This window comes from Mirounga angustirostris, unplaced genomic scaffold, assembly GCF_029215605.1.
Source record: "Mirounga angustirostris isolate CCGP_5_RB_7025 unplaced genomic scaffold, mMirAng1.0.hap1 SCAF_9, whole genome shotgun sequence".
Classification (NCBI taxonomy): Eukaryota; Metazoa; Chordata; class Mammalia; order Carnivora; family Phocidae; genus Mirounga; species Mirounga angustirostris.
In genome coordinates this window covers 55,576,344-55,593,574 of record NW_026991717.1, presented here as the reverse complement: position 1 = coordinate 55,593,574, position 17,231 = coordinate 55,576,344, and the positions used below count along the sequence as shown (strand labels likewise).

Below are 17,231 nucleotides of genomic sequence, written 5' to 3'. Positions count from 1 at the left end.
CAGAAAGAGCTGCTTGTTTAAACTGTAACCTTAAACTAAATAAGACCCGCAGTGTTTGAAATCCATTCTTTGTCATACTTCACCTACGGAAGTGTGACTCTGAGGTTCAGGGCAGAAGGACCATGGGGGGCAGGCAGCCTTGGATGTGAGACAAGACACTACAAGAAACTGGAGTGATAGATACATGTGAGGTGAGAATGAGAGCATGGCGTGTGCTCTCCTTTCTCTAGAGTGAAGGCTGTTTCTAATTCAATAATTTAGGATGCTAAAACACTTTCAGAATCCCAGGCTGTCCCTTTGTCCTCTGGAAACAATAACTACCCTACTTGGAGAAGACTAGAGGCTTGACTGAATTCGTCATTAATCCCTGTTGACACAACCCTACACAAGGAGACCAGGACTGGGCACTGGGAGTGGCCTACTCCAACCTGTGTCCTCCAAGCTTTGAGAGAAAATTCCTACAGAAAAAGGCTCCACAATTTTACATAGGGAGAAGAGAACCCCACCTTCGGTGCAAGAACAGCAATCAGCTGCTCAGCCTTGCTCTTAGGCTCAGTCTTCCTGGAGCACAGGGGCCAAATCTGCTACAAGTAGAGAGAAAATGCCTCGCAGTCCCCACCTTCTTTGGTAGCCCCTGGTTAGGATTCTCAGTGCCGTATCAAGAGTGGCCACGGACTTGAGGAGAAAGGGCCACTTTCATAAGGAGCTACACAAATCTCAGCATGACAGTGGGGAAGAGATGTCAGAACTGAATACTTCCTATGTCCTCATAGAGGACCAAAGAGTTAATTGAGTCAAGCTGAAAGTGATACACTTTCTCAAGAACACGTCACACAGTTACTGAAGCACCACCAGAGGCTCCCTATCTCTAGTATGCTAAGAACTTCCTCCCTCTCTCAGCATGGCCATGGGCCTTTCAGGACTCCCTGCATACTTCTGGTAAGTCCTATGGCTCAGTCCCCAATCTACTTCTCATTCATTCATTCACTTAACATATCTTTCTGACTGCCTACTGTGTGCCATGCAAAATGCCAAACACATTGTTCTAGTCTCTTGGTGGAATCTCCTCTTTAACCTGTCTCTTTGTCCCTTACCCTTAATCCCCAACATAAAATGCACACAGCTGTTACCAAATACCAAAACCCTACCTATCTCTAAGACCCACTGCAAATGTATCTTCTTTTCTTTGATCTTTTCTGATTTCTGTTCTCTCTTCCTTCTCCCACTAGATATGAGCCCTCTTTTCCCTGAGTCCAGAGTATTTTATTCTCTTTTGAAATGTATATTATATAACCTAACCTATTTTTTTTTAGTTGTTTCTCCTATCCCCAACCCATTTGTCCAAAAGCTTCTTTAGAGTGGAAAGCATCATGGTTATTAATTACACGCCCTAAGTGCCTAGAGTAATACCTTGCCTACTTGTAGGTGTGGTATAAAACTTTACTAAGGTAATTTCCATTTACTTAACTCATACCACCAGATAATGACATCTAAAGCTATCCTCAAAAACTAAGACTGAGAAATTGCTCATTATGCCCTAAGCCATTATACAGCCTTAAGTAGGTTGCTATTAAAAATATTTTATCTTCATTTCCCCATGCATAAAAGCAGAAATAAATCCTTTGTTGGAGCATTGTTACAGAAGTCAAGCAACCCAGGAAACTGGTTAAAACAGTTATTTTAGGCTCCTCTGACTCTATTAAAATGTCTCAGCCAAAATGCTTTTGAATTATAAAAACTATCTACAAATATACAAAGGGAATGATTTGGTGAAAATTTGGATAATATTCTAAGTAGGTCAGGAAAAGGTGTATAGTTGCTTTAAAATTTGAAGTTAAACTTAGCTTCATCCTATCTTAGAAAAACAGTGAGGGTTGGGAAAAGCACAGGAAATGATGTCATGTGTCAAGCAGCATAGGAACTCAACCCACAAACTGATTTCAATTAAAGTGGTTCATGCCAAGAGCTAATTTCCATTCCCACATGAGCAACAAAGCCATTTAGCTACTTTGAGATAAAAAGCTAACAGTAGTTCAAATAGTGACTTTACATTATTTGTTCAAATTGAAAAATAGAATGAATTCTTTCAGGAAAAATGGTAAGTTCACATTTAAGTGCAATATAATAAAAATCTTTCTGATATGCTTTTATATTTTTTCTACCCTGTCTTTCAGGTAAACCTTTTCCAGGTCTAAAATATTTCCAGAAAATATTTTGTCTCCCTTAAAAAATAAGACCCTTGGTCAGACTTCTGAAACAGAATGGCATAGTTAGTCCAGTGGTTCCAATAATCCAATGAACTATGAATCTTGGGCTAGGGGATCACCCTTAACGAGAGATAATTGGATCTTAACCATCTGCTTTGCCACAAACATGTTTGCCAAAGTAACTTCGCATTCTTTGTGAGTCTTAGATGTTCGGGGGAGAAACATATTTCTTTAAAACAATCACTCAGGACTTTTGTGGGGAAATAAAGGAACTAGACATGCAGCTTCACTACAGCAGGAACAATTTAGAGAGTATACATACATAAATTGGTTTTATTTTTTTATCGAGTCCTGCCATTGATGCGTATTCTAAATTTACACTGATTTGAACAAGCATCCCAGATGTCCAACAATGACAAGACCAAGTTCTATATCTCTAGAAAAAGCCAAAGCTCCACTTAAATCCATAATGATGTGGTATATTTGTTACATGCTCTAAATACTTCAAGTTAGATTATATTCCTAAACTCAATCTGTGTTAAGATTTTACCAGAAACTGACAATACCAGGGGAGTTCAAGTGTCAGTGTCTAAGCTGCTACATGCAGATAACTCTGAGAGCCCTAAGACCCAATGAGGATTTCCCCTTGAAAATGAGCAGACAGCCTCAAAGGGTTTCAACATTCTAGAACGAGCAGGAAATGTTGCCATTTACCTGTATCTATATAGACTCCTAAATAAATGTTTTTTTTTCCAGATTCAGTCAATCATTCTGGCCGTTCAATAAATACTAACTGAATGCCTTTCCTTTGCCAGGCACCAGCAAGAGAAGAAGAAACCCCCTTTAGGTGATAGCCCAGTACAAACTAGTTCATAAAATGACCCACAAGAAGAGAACAATTTGAGCATGCTATGGGAATGAAAGAGATGCGGGGCTAAGGTAACCATTTTCTTTGGGATGCATGAGGTTGGGAATGATTCTACAGACCTGCCATTGTCTTGGCAAGCACAAGGGGCGAAAGAACATTGAGTACAATTTGCAAATAAGCATCTATCTGGCAAGCACGCAATTTTAATTTAGGCTAGGAAAAGCACAGACAGGCAAACTAGAGAGCGAGACTAACTCCTGAACTTTACACCTGAGACAGGTCCACAGGGGCAGCCAGAGTCACTGCAGGACAAAAATAATTTTCATTCAGAAAAATAACAGCAATGACATTTTTCCCTAAGTGCATAAATGTCCTGTGGTGCCTAAAGATGCACAACTCAGAAGAGCAACTTCACTTAAGTACCCAAAACAAAAGCAAAAAACAAAACCCTAGCATAGCTGGAAAAAGTTCAGAGGAAGACAGGTTAAATGATAGCAGTGATAAAGGAAGGCACTTTCATAGAGAACAGATTAGAAAGCAAAGGACTCAACTATTTCTAAAGTCTGAGCAGGTTCCACTCCTCTCCTCCCTGTTCATATAAATTCCACACTTCCTGAAAAACCTTTCCAAGGGTCACTTATCCTAGATTAGCGATAGCACCACCTTCCTATCCTGAGTGTCCTCACACTTTCAGCACACGGTTGTTCCAAACTTGCTCAAACTTGCTCACACACTGCTCTAGAATTGTTCCCCTGGCCTTCTACTACCCTTAGAGTTTAGATTTGTGTTGGGAATACAAGCACCTCCCAAATCTCACTGAATTGAAGTAAACTAAAAATGACAAAAATTTGTTCAAAGTGTAAGGGATTCCGCATAAGGAAGATGTTAATACTCCCTCCCCAAACTGACTTACAGGCTTACTTACTATAGTTCCTATCAAAATCCTAGAAATATTTTTTTGTAGACGTAGACAAGATTAATCTAAAGTGTATATGGACAGGCAAAGGAACTGGAATAGCTAAAATGATTTTGAAAAAGAAGAATAAGGTGAAAGCAATTAGTCTACTCAATTTGTAGGACTTTTTATATAGCAGCAGTAATCAAGACTGTACAGTATTGGAGAAGAGATAGACATGTGGATCAACAGAATGAAATGAAGACCTAGAAACAGACCTCTACAAATATGATTTTTGACAAAGGTGCAAAAGTAATTCAATGGGTGAAGGATAGTCTTTTCAAAAACAGATGATGCTGGACATCTATAAGTATTGAAGGAACTTAGACCTCAACCTCATACCCCATAAAAAAAAGTGTCTCAACAATAAATCACAGATGTAAATGTAGAATATAAAACTATATAACATTTTTTAAAAATTGGAAAAAATCTTCAGGATATAGGGGTAGGAACTCTTAGAGTTGATACTAAAAGCATGATCCATTAAAGGAAAAATTGAAAAGGGGGATTTTCATCAAATTTTAAAATATTTGCTCTGTAAAAAACTAAGAACATGAAAGAGCAAGTTCCAGAGTGGGAGAAAATGTTTGCATCTCATATATCTGACAAAGGGCTAGGAGCTGTAATATACAAAGAGCTCTCAAAATAGCAAACAATCCAATTAGAATCTGGGCAAAAGACATAAAGAGACATTTCACTGAAGAAGATACACAGGTAGCAAAATAAGCACAGGCAAAGATGTTCAACATCATAAATCAGGCCAAAAAGGCAAATTAAAATCACAATGAGATATAACTACAGACCTATCAGAATAGCTAAAATTAAAAATAGTGAAAACACCAAAACCTGGTAAGGATGCTGAGAAACTAGGTCATTCATTCATTGCTAGTGAGAATATAAAAGGGTATAGCCACCCCAAAAACAGCCTGGCAGTTTCTTAAAAAACTAAACATGCAACTACCATACCACCCAGCAATTCCATTCCTGGGCATTTATCTCAAAGAAATGAAGACTTATGTTCATATAAAACCCTGTAATGAGGGGGGCCTGGGTGGCTCAGTTGGTCAAGCATCCAACTCTTGGTTTCAGTTTAGGTCATGATCTCAGGGTCATGGGATTGAGCCCCACATCAGGCTCCATGCTCAGTGTGGAGTCTGCTTGAGATTCTCTCCCTCTCCCTCGGCCCCTCCCCTGCTCACACACTCTTTCTCTATAAAATATATAAAATATTTTAAAAAACCCCCAAAACCTGTACATGAATGCTCAGAGCACAACAAAACTGGAGAAAACCTGAATGTCCTTCAACTGGTGAATGGCTAAACAAACTGTGGTACATCCATAGCAAGTAATACTACTCAGCAATAAAACAGAACAAACAGTTGACACATGCAATGACTTGGATGAATCTCCAGAGAATCATGCTGAGTGAAAGAAGTCAATCTCAAAAGGTTCCCTATCATGTGATTCCATTTATATAACATTCTTGAAATGACAAAACTGTAGAAATGGAGAAAAGATTAGTGGTTGCCAGGATTAAGGAGAGCATAGGGATAGGAGGAAAATGACTATAAAAGGGCAACATGAGGCATCCTTGCAGTGATAGACCTCTTCCGTATCTTGACTGTATCAATGTCAATATCCTGATGGTGATATCGTGCTATAGTTTCACAGGATGCTAACATGGGAAAACCGGGTGAAGGGTACCCAGGATCTCTCTGTATTATTTCTTACAACTGAATATGAATCTATAATTATCTCAGAAAAGAAGTTTAGTTTTAAAAATCCTTTTAAAAAGCATAAAGAATAAAACAGGATGAGTATGAAATTGATCTACAAATTCTTAAATATAAAATTCAGGGAACAACTTTTATAATAATACATGTTATTAAAGAAGACAATAATCTGTTTTATATTACATGTATATATATATAAAGAAGAGTTTGAGTAAATTCATTAATCAGTCTACCATGACCTAATTAGAATTAGGATTGCTCAGGGTCCATTGTCAGGCTCAGAGATGGATGGAGTTGAGAACAGTCCAAACAGAATTGAAATTAAAGTCCAGAAAACATGGCGCGCCTGCATGGCTCACTCGGTTAAATATCCCACTCTTGATTTTGGCTTAGGTCATGACCTCAGGGTGGGGCCCGTGTCGGGCACCACGTGGAGTCTGCTTAATATTCTCTCTCTCGGGGCGTCTGGGTGGCTCAGTTGGTTAAGCGACTGCCTTCGGCTCAGGTCATGATCCTGGAGTCCCAGGATCGAGTCACAGATCGGGCTCCCTGCTCGGCAAGGAGTCTGCTTCTCCCTCTGACCCTCCTCTCTCTCATGCTCTCTGTCTCTCATTCTCTCTCTCAAATAAATAAAAAAAAAAAAAAAAAAAAATGCTCTCTCTCCCTTTCCCTCTGCCCCTCCTCCTTGCTCTCTCTCTCTCTAAAAAAAAAAAAAAAGAAAAGAAAATGTCCAGAAATCCCGTTTTCTAACTCTGGATAGCCAATCTTTTTTGCCCTGGTGCCCCTATGAGCAGTGGCAAGAGTTCCAATAGATTAAGAGAAGCCCTGTCTTCCTAGTTCCCAGAGGAATTGCTGGCTGGCAGTATGGACCCTTTTGGAAATGCAATCTCCCCTCAGGCCACGAAGAGATCATTTCTTATTCTCAGAGTCCCAGGACACTCAAAAGTAGAAAACAGCCTGAAAGAACAACCCTCCTTTCATTATTTTCATTTTCAAATGAGAAAAATAAGACCTCGGAGGCCCCACAACTTTCCCAGGCCTCCTTGATCACTATCACATAGCAAGTATAAGATTTCTCATACAAAATATTGGTGAAATCTAAATTTGTCCCCTTTTGGTAGAACTACAGGTAGTAAATGCAAGCATTTTGCTGTGTTGAGTCATCCTTCTACTAGCAGGAAAGTTAGCAAAGTGATCTCTCCATATTTATTGCCAACCACACCGTGGCCAGGAAGTTCTATAGGATAGTACAGCTATTACCTAGAACAATACTTCAAAAGGTCAGAAATGAATTCTGATTATCGCAGCTACCCTGAATTTAAAATATTCTGCCATCTTCAATTTTGCAAGATGTTTAGATAATATTAATTCAGATTGAGTCCAAGCCAATGATTTTTTTTTAAAGATTTTATTTATTTGATAGAGAGAGTGAGAGAGCACAAGCAGGGGGAACAGTAGAGGGAGAGGGAGAAGCGGGCTCCTGATGCGGGGCTCGATCCCAGGACCCTGGGATCATGACCTGAGCCGAAGGCAGACGCTTAACGACTGACCCACCCAGGCGCCCCAAGCCAATGATTTTAAAGGCTCCAAGTGCCTCAAAGATCCTGATGAAACCAAATTGTCCTCCTCCTACCACTCTTATCCACTAGTTACTCAGGTCCAATGCCCAGGTACCATAGGTGGACCCAAACCTCTTCAGAGAGCATCACCCGTAAGTCTTGGACATCAGTCTCTAACCTAAATCTGGCCCACAGCACCTACCACTCTACTGCCATCTCGAGGCTAGCTTGAAATCTACGAGGCCCAACTTGTTAACATCCTATCTTTACGGCTCGTGATTTTTACTTGACAGAGAAATCAGCAGCAGTTCTCACTATCATATTGAAGACCTTCCTAGCTGGATACCTAGTTTTATCATCCAACTATATTTTATCCCTGCCAGAGGACTACTGTTGTTGGTTGGCCCAAGGGCCAATCTGAGCGATGGGGTCTGTTCCCAACTTGGTATCTAGATTCCTTCCCCTTCCCTTAGGTAGTTCTCGGTGGCAGTCTGATGGAGATGGAGATGTCCAACAGGCTCCTGGAAGTGCCACCAGTTGACTTCTCTACCTTTCTGTCTTCCTCCAGCTCAGGTGCCCTTGATTTGTACAATGAACCTAATGTTGCTTGGAAGATACACATCCAAAACGAAGCTGAGATCAAATAAGAATATGCTATTCTCGGTGCAATAAGCAAATGACTCCTGGCCCATGGGGAAGTTTCTATCCCAATCTACAACTGACGGTGTTTAGTAGTAGGCTGTGTTTGTTTGGGTTGTACCAGAAGCAGATTCTGAGACAATAATTTAAATGCAAGTAGTCTGTTTTAGAAGTGACTTCAGGAAACACTGGTAGGAGAGTGAGGAGGTGAGACAAGGAAGATGATCAAGATGATCAATACATGATCAAGCCTATTACCACTGTGGGCAGCTGGGGCTCAGCCCACTAGGGAATTCCAAGAGACAGTTCAGAACACAGTCCATAGTTCTGCAAACTGAGAGGCAAGGAAGCTGGGGCACTTATCCAACACTCTCTGCCTGTCACTAGTTAATAGTTGTTTCTAGGGCCACCAGCCCTCCAGCACTTCTAGTCTGCCTTACATGCAGATCTGGCATGCTCCCTGTCAGAAAAATTTTACAGAGCTCTAAGGATGAGTTATAATGAATGCCAAGGTATGTGAGCAGACACCAAAGGGTCTGTTAGGACTACTTGCCCTATCCTGTTTATCAGCTTACGAGAGCCATGGCTAAATATTAGGACCCTTAACAGGTAATCAACCTCGACCACACTGAAGTTTCTACCTGCAACAGACTAAAAGAGAATGCATTTATTCCGCAATACTTTTCTTGAAAATCTTGTCAGAAATGGAAACACTACAAGGGGAACTCATTTTCTCACTGGAAATGGGAAATGGAACCTAAGTTTTTCGCTCTGGTAATGGTCAAGGTGTTGAGGCATGAACTTCAACTTTTTTAACAACCCATAATGACTCACCTTCTTCCCAAACCCTGCATTTCCCCTAATTCATTGCTGAGGATGCCACATTTAAAGAATAACCACCCCCCCAAAAAAAAGTATTAAAAAAAACAACAGAACAAGCAAGCAAATGCTCTGGAAAATGAACTGTGGGTATTTATTTGGCATACAGAATGAAGCGGTAAAATTGTGAAAGGGAAAATAGGTTTGTGCTTCAGGAAAAATCACCTCCAAACTGCGATAATGACTTCTCACATTTTCTTCTTGCAAAGGCAGGGGTCTTCAGTTTTTAAAAAGTGTTTAATCAGACTCATACTTTAGTACCACAAGGAAAAATGCCTAGTTTTCTTGAGCCAAAAATGTACATTTAACAATCATTCCACTTAGCATCTTTAATGGCATTTACATTGGAGATACAAAGATAAATAAGGCAATACCTACAAAGGAGGTCATAATCTTTATATTATTCATAGTAACTATGTCCCGTAGGTAACCTTGTGAAGAGTGAAGAAGGAAAATGGGAGGCCAGATTGAGGAAAGCCATTCCAAGATTTTTGGGCAGAACAGAGAAGGCAGATGTTCTAGTGAAAAAATATATATATATATTGCAGGCAAGAGAAAAACCAAAAGCAAATTTAGGAGAAAATAGGGCATAACCACATAAAATAATATTATATATAATAACATGTTATACTCACTGGATCTGGAGCCACAGGAAGGAGATATCTGACCAGATGGGCAAGTGCACATATTTGGCCTAGAACAAAATCCATCCCCACAGGAATGCCGGCAAATGGCTGTGAATAAAACCAGAGATCTGTTAGTACATGACTTCAGAGCATGGCGCTTTACAGGAACCCAACCCTCAAATGAGGGAATCTGGACTCAGCTTCCTCATGAATTTTGCCATGATGACTTATGTGACCTTAGGTCTCAGGTTTATGCATTTACAGAACAAATGTGTTGGACTAAATAAGCTCTGGATGCAAAATGCAGTAACTCCCTTACTCCCATCGGTTCTCAACCTCTCTCTGCTTATTCCACCCAGCACCCAATCTATCAAAAGCCCAGAACACCCTATTTAGAGAAAACAACACAAACAAAAGTCCTGCATTTAAACATATTTAAATGCCTACAAGCATTTTGTTTTTATATTAACTTTAACATTTAATGGTATAAAAATTGCAGCAGGATTCTTGGGAGCTTATTTTATTATAAGCTACTATTTAATAATTTTTATAAAAATCCTGAGCCCTGCTAAGACTAATTCTCTACATCAGATCCTGCCCACCTGGAACATATAATCTACAGAACAGCTACTATCCTACATTTAAGTCCCATTCTCAATGACATCAACAGTCTGAGAGAAGAAATTTGGAATCCATTACAATAGCACTGATTCTATAGTCAAGAAGCTGTTCATCCTTTAGAGAAATATTAACACTTTCATGTCACTGAGAGACTAACATACTGGTACCAAATGCTCTGCTGGTGGCCAGAATAACAAGTTTAAATGGCAAATGATTTATATATATTAGCAGGTCACTACGTTTTATACTCAAAGGCATGATCCCTTCCTCAAATGCAAGCAGCAAATGAGATGTGCAAGGCTAAAAATAATACACTGGATAGTGCATTCAAACATCTGAAAAAGCTTAGGATAGGGATTGAAAACTATTAAGAAATAAACTGTCAAAGGATCCTATAAACATCCAATTAAATACCTGAAGACAGCATTTCTTAGAGATTCTATAGAACACCAGGGAGAGGGTTCTGTTGTCAAGTTCATTCAGAAAACTCCAAACACCATTCTATACCTCTCTTAGTGATTAAGTTTTGATCCCTAAATAAAGCACAATGTGCCAAATGAATAAGGTGCTTTTGGTCAAAATCAAGAATTGGGAAAGAGATTAACTTTTTTAGGTCACCGAGGGAACACTGGTTGAAATATTCTGTTCTTCTACACAGACCACTCTAGGCCAAGAGAGAAAGTGGAGTAATTCCTTAACATCCTTTCAGCTCTAAATTTCCCCATTACACTGACAGAGTTTTCTGAAAACTGGAAATCACTTCATAGGTATGACGACAGTAAAAGTTCATAAAGGACAGAAGCCATAACCAATCTGACATAGTATCTCCATTACATAGCACTTTTTCTGGCACATGGTCTGCCACTCCACATTCGTGGGATATGATGACAATCTGGAGATTTGCTGTGATTGCACAGTCAATGGAGGAATCGCTGGTCCCATTTGAGCTCTTCCCTCCTCTTTCCATTCATCTGCATCTGATGCTCTATCCACTTCCTTTCCTCTCTAGAGTTAGGTCTGTCTTTGGCCTCGACCACCCAAATTCAATGTACAATGTTTGAGTAGGCTTGTGGGAGGCCAACAGAGTTAGAGATGACAGTAAGGAAAGCAGCAATGGTATCCTTTTTTCAAAATCCCATCAAAGTGATTACATAGTCTATGAAGCCAGGTCACATGTACCCTTGAGCAAAGTAACCCTGTGGCTCTCTTTCCTATATGTCAGAAATATTCTAAAGGAAGTCACTGAACTAAAGTATAACAGTCGTTTGACCAAATTAGTGTATTTCCCAATCTGGCTTCAGAGGAAGTAGGAAAATCTTAGAGCTGGAAGGTTCTGCTATAAACATACTAATGGTATGCAGTTACAAAGAAACAAGTACTAAGAATCACCATGCAACCAAAACAACAAAAGAAGAACATGAAGAATGACAGATTGTCTATTTACTTACGGACAATACACTGATTTCCACCAGGTAAGGTTTTCCATCCAGGACAACAGTAAGCATTATAACGTGATCCACAGACATTGGGTCTGGAAAAAAAAAAAAATCCAATCACAAGAATTCCATACTTTATATATATATATATGACAAAATAAAAGGAAAAAAAGGTCTCTGAGTTATAAGAATGAGGCAAATTTTTGCAGACTAAAAAAAAGGTAAACCCATGGTACTCAACACTGGCTTAGTAGTTTGGGATTCTTTAACATAATGATACCAATAAGGATATCCCTTAATATTACCTATGCATACATCAGAAAAATTAAAACCAGAGATGCCAAATGCAGTGCATTCTATCACTGCATTTGGCATAGTTATAAATATCTATGGGGCTATATGAGTCTAATTTAAACAATAAAATTCCTACCAATCTAGTTAAGAAAGGTCATCATAAAATCTGCATATAGAGTTTTAAATTTCTACTCATTGAAGCTGTGCGTATTTTTTTTCAATAACCCAACTCACCCCTAAAATGTGACCATATTCTTCCTTTCACTAGAATTATGGGAATCCAAACTCTGACATTAGTCAGAAAAAATAAAAGCCAAAAAATGTAAATATTTCTTTAGCCAAAGTTTGGAAACACAGTAGTTGATACCGGAAGTTACAGGAAAATAAAAACATGTAACTTCGGGTTTCTTGTTTACAGATATTTCATCAGGTTTCTTGGAGCAAAGCCTCCATTCAGAATCCAGATGATCCATACTTAACAATTTAAGGGAGCCACTGGGTAAGGCTCTAGCTAGTTCTGTATCAGAAATTAAGGCAGAGGATTGAACACACAGCAACCCCAAAGAAACCATTCATTTCACCATGCCACATCCGAGGGCCTAAACCTTGATGTACTTCCTCAAGTTTAGGGGCTGATGAATAAGGTCAAATGTTTTGCAATCAGTTTCACAAACAGTGGCTATTCCAAGGCCCGCTGGTATAAATCCTGCAGTCCCATCAGCATAAACCTTTAAAAACAACTTCGTAACTAAAATGTACTTCTAGTTGGGGTGTGCTCACACGTTCTCCTTGTCTGTGTCGACCACGCGTAACAGCATGGAAGCTTCCTGCATCTCCTCTGAACTCACTACTTCAAGCACAAGCAGGACAGGGAACCAAGGTAAGGTCTTGGCCCCATCCTGTGCTCTCTCATGGCCCCAGAGGACCTGGAGCACTGCAGGGCAAAAAGCACACTTCCGACTGACTGATGTCGAGGTCAGAGAGAGAAGTAGGAAGAAAAGTTAAAGGAACTCGGGAAAGGGCCCTACATCCATACCCAACAGCCCCAGGTATCTCCAAAGCTACCCAGAAAATGACTGGATAGAGGCTTACTTTGTGCCTGATGCGAGGGGCTCTCTGAGCCTTAGTTTATGTCTCTACACATCGGGATAATGGAATGTCTGCCTTGGCCCCACATCATGTGTGTCTATCTATCAGATGAAATAATGGACATGAATGCAATGCAGCTTTACCTTCTGACCTAAATTAGCAACTCAACCAAAGGAACTATAGAAGGTTAAGGAAGAGAACGTTTATCACAAATTCTAAGCCAGGGGTTCTCAATCCTGCGCCCCTTCTGTGACAAAGTAGTGCCCCAAACTTCAGTTCAGAGTACCCAGAACTCCTCAGGGCAAGTCAGAATCTTGGAAAGGGGAGTGAGACGAGAAGTTAGGATAAGGAGCTAAGGTTGGGGGAGCAATCAAACCTTCCAAACTCCATAAAAGTTCTCTAGATTGAAAATGATAATCCAAGCCAGAGTTAACCACCTCAAACCTTCCCCACTAACAGCTCATTACAACTCCACTGGATCCATTCCAACCTCAAACCAAATCCTGGAATAGCTTCAGAGGACCCCTGAACCTTTGCAGGTGTCCTGTGGTCGGAATAAGTATGTTTTCAAACAAAAATCAGGACATATTGTCTGACAAGAATGAGTGTATTTATGGAGTAATAACACATATAACATGGTGAAAAAGCTAAGAATAAAGAGTCCAGAATCAGAAATTTCATCCTACAGGGCGCCTGGGTGGCTCAGTTGGTTAAGCGACTGCCTTCGGCTCAGGTCATGATCCTGGAGTCCTGCTTCTCCCTGACCCTCCCCCCTCTCATGTGCTCTCTGTCTCTCTCATTCTCTCTGTCTCAAATAAATAAATAAAATCTTTAAAAAAAAAAAAAAAAAAGAAATTTCATCCTACAAAACAAGATATTCCAAAGATTTTCCAAGGTGTTTGAAAAATCACAGTAATATAAACATGCCTCATTGTTTTTTCAATGTTTACAATCAACCTACAGACAAAAGATGGAAGAAGTTACGATTTACAATGATTGTAAATCAAAATGTAAATGTTTTAAACCTGCACCTGTAAAAGTAATGGTATAGCTGTCATAAACCAGGAAACGAGTTGGGAAGAAAGGTATGGAGAGAAATAAAGTAGTTGATCCAAGAAACAGAGGTTTAAGTATATTATATAATGTTTTAAAATAGCCAATAACTGAAAGTCATACTATGATTACAAAAAAAAAGTGAGAAGGCAAAGAGAGAGAAAAGGTATAGATATCTCAGTGAGCTATGGCCCTATCTTTCATGGCAAGGAGCCAATACGGGTACTGTGTAAATCTGGAAATAGAGGAACAAGCACAGTGCATGGTGTCGTGAAGATAAACATGAGAAGAACCAAAACCAGAAATGGTTAAAATTGGTTGGCTCAAGAGATGAGAATCTGGGGAAATGAAGAGAAATCTTTTGCATTCTCACCTAATACTCATTCATAACTGCTCATTTTTTTAAGCGTGCCGTTATACTTTGATCATCCTCTTTTATTTAAAGCAATAACTTTAAAAGTATAAACATCTTCTCTCATAAACGGGGTACTTTCTGCTTCATTGTATGAACGGTTTCATTCATTCACTGTTCCGTTTCATTAGTGATCACATTTTCACTTCACTGCATTACTAAAATTCTACATAATGTCTAATTGTGATTTATTTTTGTCTGCATGCTCTGCTTTTTTTTGCGTTTAATAACTTTATCCTTTATAGTAAGTAATATATCATTTCATTTCAAGTGTTTCAACGAATCTCCTCAAACAATGACTGTTTTAATGTCATTGCCATTCATCCTTTAACACACTGAATACTATTAGGCTATGTGGCTTATTGCAAGGTAGTAGAAAGATGTAAGATTTCTCCTCTGCAAACTTTGGTCTTGAGAACTGCAAACTAACAGCACTCATTCAAACAAGCTGGGTGGCATTTATTCTACTTACACACAGGAAAAACAGCTCTAATTCTAGAAATAAATGAATGTCTTATTTAAGTTGGAAAGCACGAAGATATGTAAAGTCTAAAGTAGACACATTGGATTATTTCCATTATAAAAGATTTTATTTTAAGGTTTCAGCACAAAAAGCAGTAACAAAGAAGATAAATCTTTAGTGGTTATTTTTTTGTGTAAATGAAAGTGTAGCATTCATACCTTTCTCTTCCTTTTTACTTCATCAGCCATACCCACCAAACCCACCACCAAAACAAGTCAAGAGTTAAAGCTCAGTGGAAGTGGCAGTAGCATTTGGTAAATTAAAAGTAAAACTCAGGGTGCCTGGATGGCTCAGTCGTTAAGCGTCTGCCCTCAGCTCAGGTCATGATCCCAGGGTCCTGGGATTGAGCCCCGCATCGGGCCCCCTGCTCAGCGGGAAGCCCGCTTCTCCCTTTCCCACTCCCCCTGCTTGTGTTCCCTCTCTCGCTGTCTCTCTCTCTGTTGAAAAATAAATAAAATCTTAAAAAAAAAAAAAAGTAAAACTCAAAAAGAACTTTATGCTAAGTGCTAAAGATACATTATTTCATCCTCATAGCAACCCTTTGAGGTAAGTTCTATTATTACTATCTTTAACACTAAGGAAACTATGGCTTAGGAAGGTTAAACAAACCAGCAAGTTCCCACAGCTTCGAAGTAAAGAATGGGGATGTGAACTCAGGAAGCCCGATGCCAGAGTACACTCTCTTAACCCTTATGTTAAGGCAGAGATGCATTTGGGGGCAAGATGGTATTCCACCCAATAGGATTCATGAGGGTATGAGTAACAAAAGCCACAAAATGTCCATCAGTAAACAACCAATTAAGCATAAAGGGTTTTTACCTGTATTCTAACAGTTTGGGGTGGGGGAGGAAAATTTAGAGTCCACTTCACCATTGTATATTATATTGTTTTAATTGCTAAGTCTTTATCTGTAACTTCTCTTACCAATTGCTTTGAATACAATGCTCTACAACAACCCACCTCCAATCTCTCTGGGGAATGGGTGAGCCTCAGCAGGCTGAATATTCAGATCCAGTTCAGACAGTACTCAGAGATTGTGTGGGCTAGCAAACGCCCCTCTCAATGGAGCAAACAGCTGGGCTTTGCCATGTCTGACCACATCAGTGCAGGAATTGGCCTCTGTCCGCGGCGTGTCCACATTCCTTAGCCAGAATCCACTTCTGCAAGTCTGGCCTCTCTTACAGGCAAGATAGCCTTTTTGCTTCCTATCCCAAGTTCAAATTCCCTTTCAGACAAGACTGGGGGGGGGGGGGGGGAAGTTCAGGGGGCTCTTATTTCATACACATGTGAAGTGATTAAATCCTTGGGCAAGAAGAATACCAAGCATTAGTTAAAAGTTAATGAGGCTGACCCTACTCCATGCAAGAGTTGCCTGCTTTTTTGAACTGTGAGGGGGGAAATGATAACTTAGTCCTCTTAAGTATATGTGTGGAGGGATATCAAAAGGCATACACCCCCACAAAATAAAGGGTGCCTAATTGTCCATGTAACATGCCTCAAGATAATATCCTAATATTCCACTATTCCAGTTTTTAAAAATAATAATTTTCTCTGTCAAAAAATGTGAAAGATCATGAAAAAACTATAATACACAAATGAGCTACATATATTGTGAACCATACATCATGACTTTAATAGTTTTCTGACAGATTTTTTTATCAAGGTAAAAAGAAAAAAACTAAAGAAAAACTATGAGTACTATCTGATGAGGGGATCCACTACTACTCCAATAAACTTCGCAAGAGCTCCCCCCTTACTTAGGTGCCTTTATTCTGGCCCTTCTTGCTAAAGACGATGTCACATCCTCTAACAGTGATTTGAATACCACATGTGACTATTCCAGTCCATCTGCCAGTCACAACATCTCAAGTAATGAAACTTCAAACCCTGGTAATGAAAACAGCTTCCATGGCCTCCTCAAGCTTCCATGGGGGCCCTTCAGACCCAGGGACTCCTTTCTGGATTGTCTGGGTCAACACTGGCTGGGACTCAGACAATTCTGGTTTCCCCCTTTGAAGGCATAAGCCAGCCAACCTCTCCAACCTACTTCATGAAGTGTTATCCTCCTGATTTTTTGTAAATCTGAAACTATTCTCCAGTGAAAAGTTTCTTAAAAAGTAAAATAATAATACTGCAACTATGCAATTATAAATAAACTCTTCCAGGTTTTAATAGTGATCAAGACACAGTCTTTGCTGTTGGAAGAAGGCAGGCAAATATGCAAAGAGTGTCAGTACAGCAGGTAAAACACAGACATCAAGGTCAGCCTGGAGAGCTAGGAGTCCAGAACAATAGTGCTTTGCCCCATCATCCAGCGTAGGCTCAGCAGAAACCTCT

The 17,231-nt window shown here is 39.6% G+C and overlaps 1 protein-coding gene across 1 annotated transcript in view; it reads right to left on the bottom strand.

Annotated features, from left to right (window-relative positions):
* Positions 1 to 17,231, bottom strand: part of FBN1 (fibrillin 1) — a 229,046-nt gene that overhangs the window by 190,409 nt on the left and 21,406 nt on the right. The window contains exons 2-3 of the mRNA XM_045900130.2: positions 11,536 to 11,618; positions 9,476 to 9,574 (exon numbers count right to left, since the gene is read on the bottom strand). Coding sequence (XP_045756086.1) covers positions 9,476 to 9,574; positions 11,536 to 11,618 — 182 coding nt within the window. The remainder of the gene's footprint in view (positions 1 to 9,475; positions 9,575 to 11,535; positions 11,619 to 17,231) is intronic.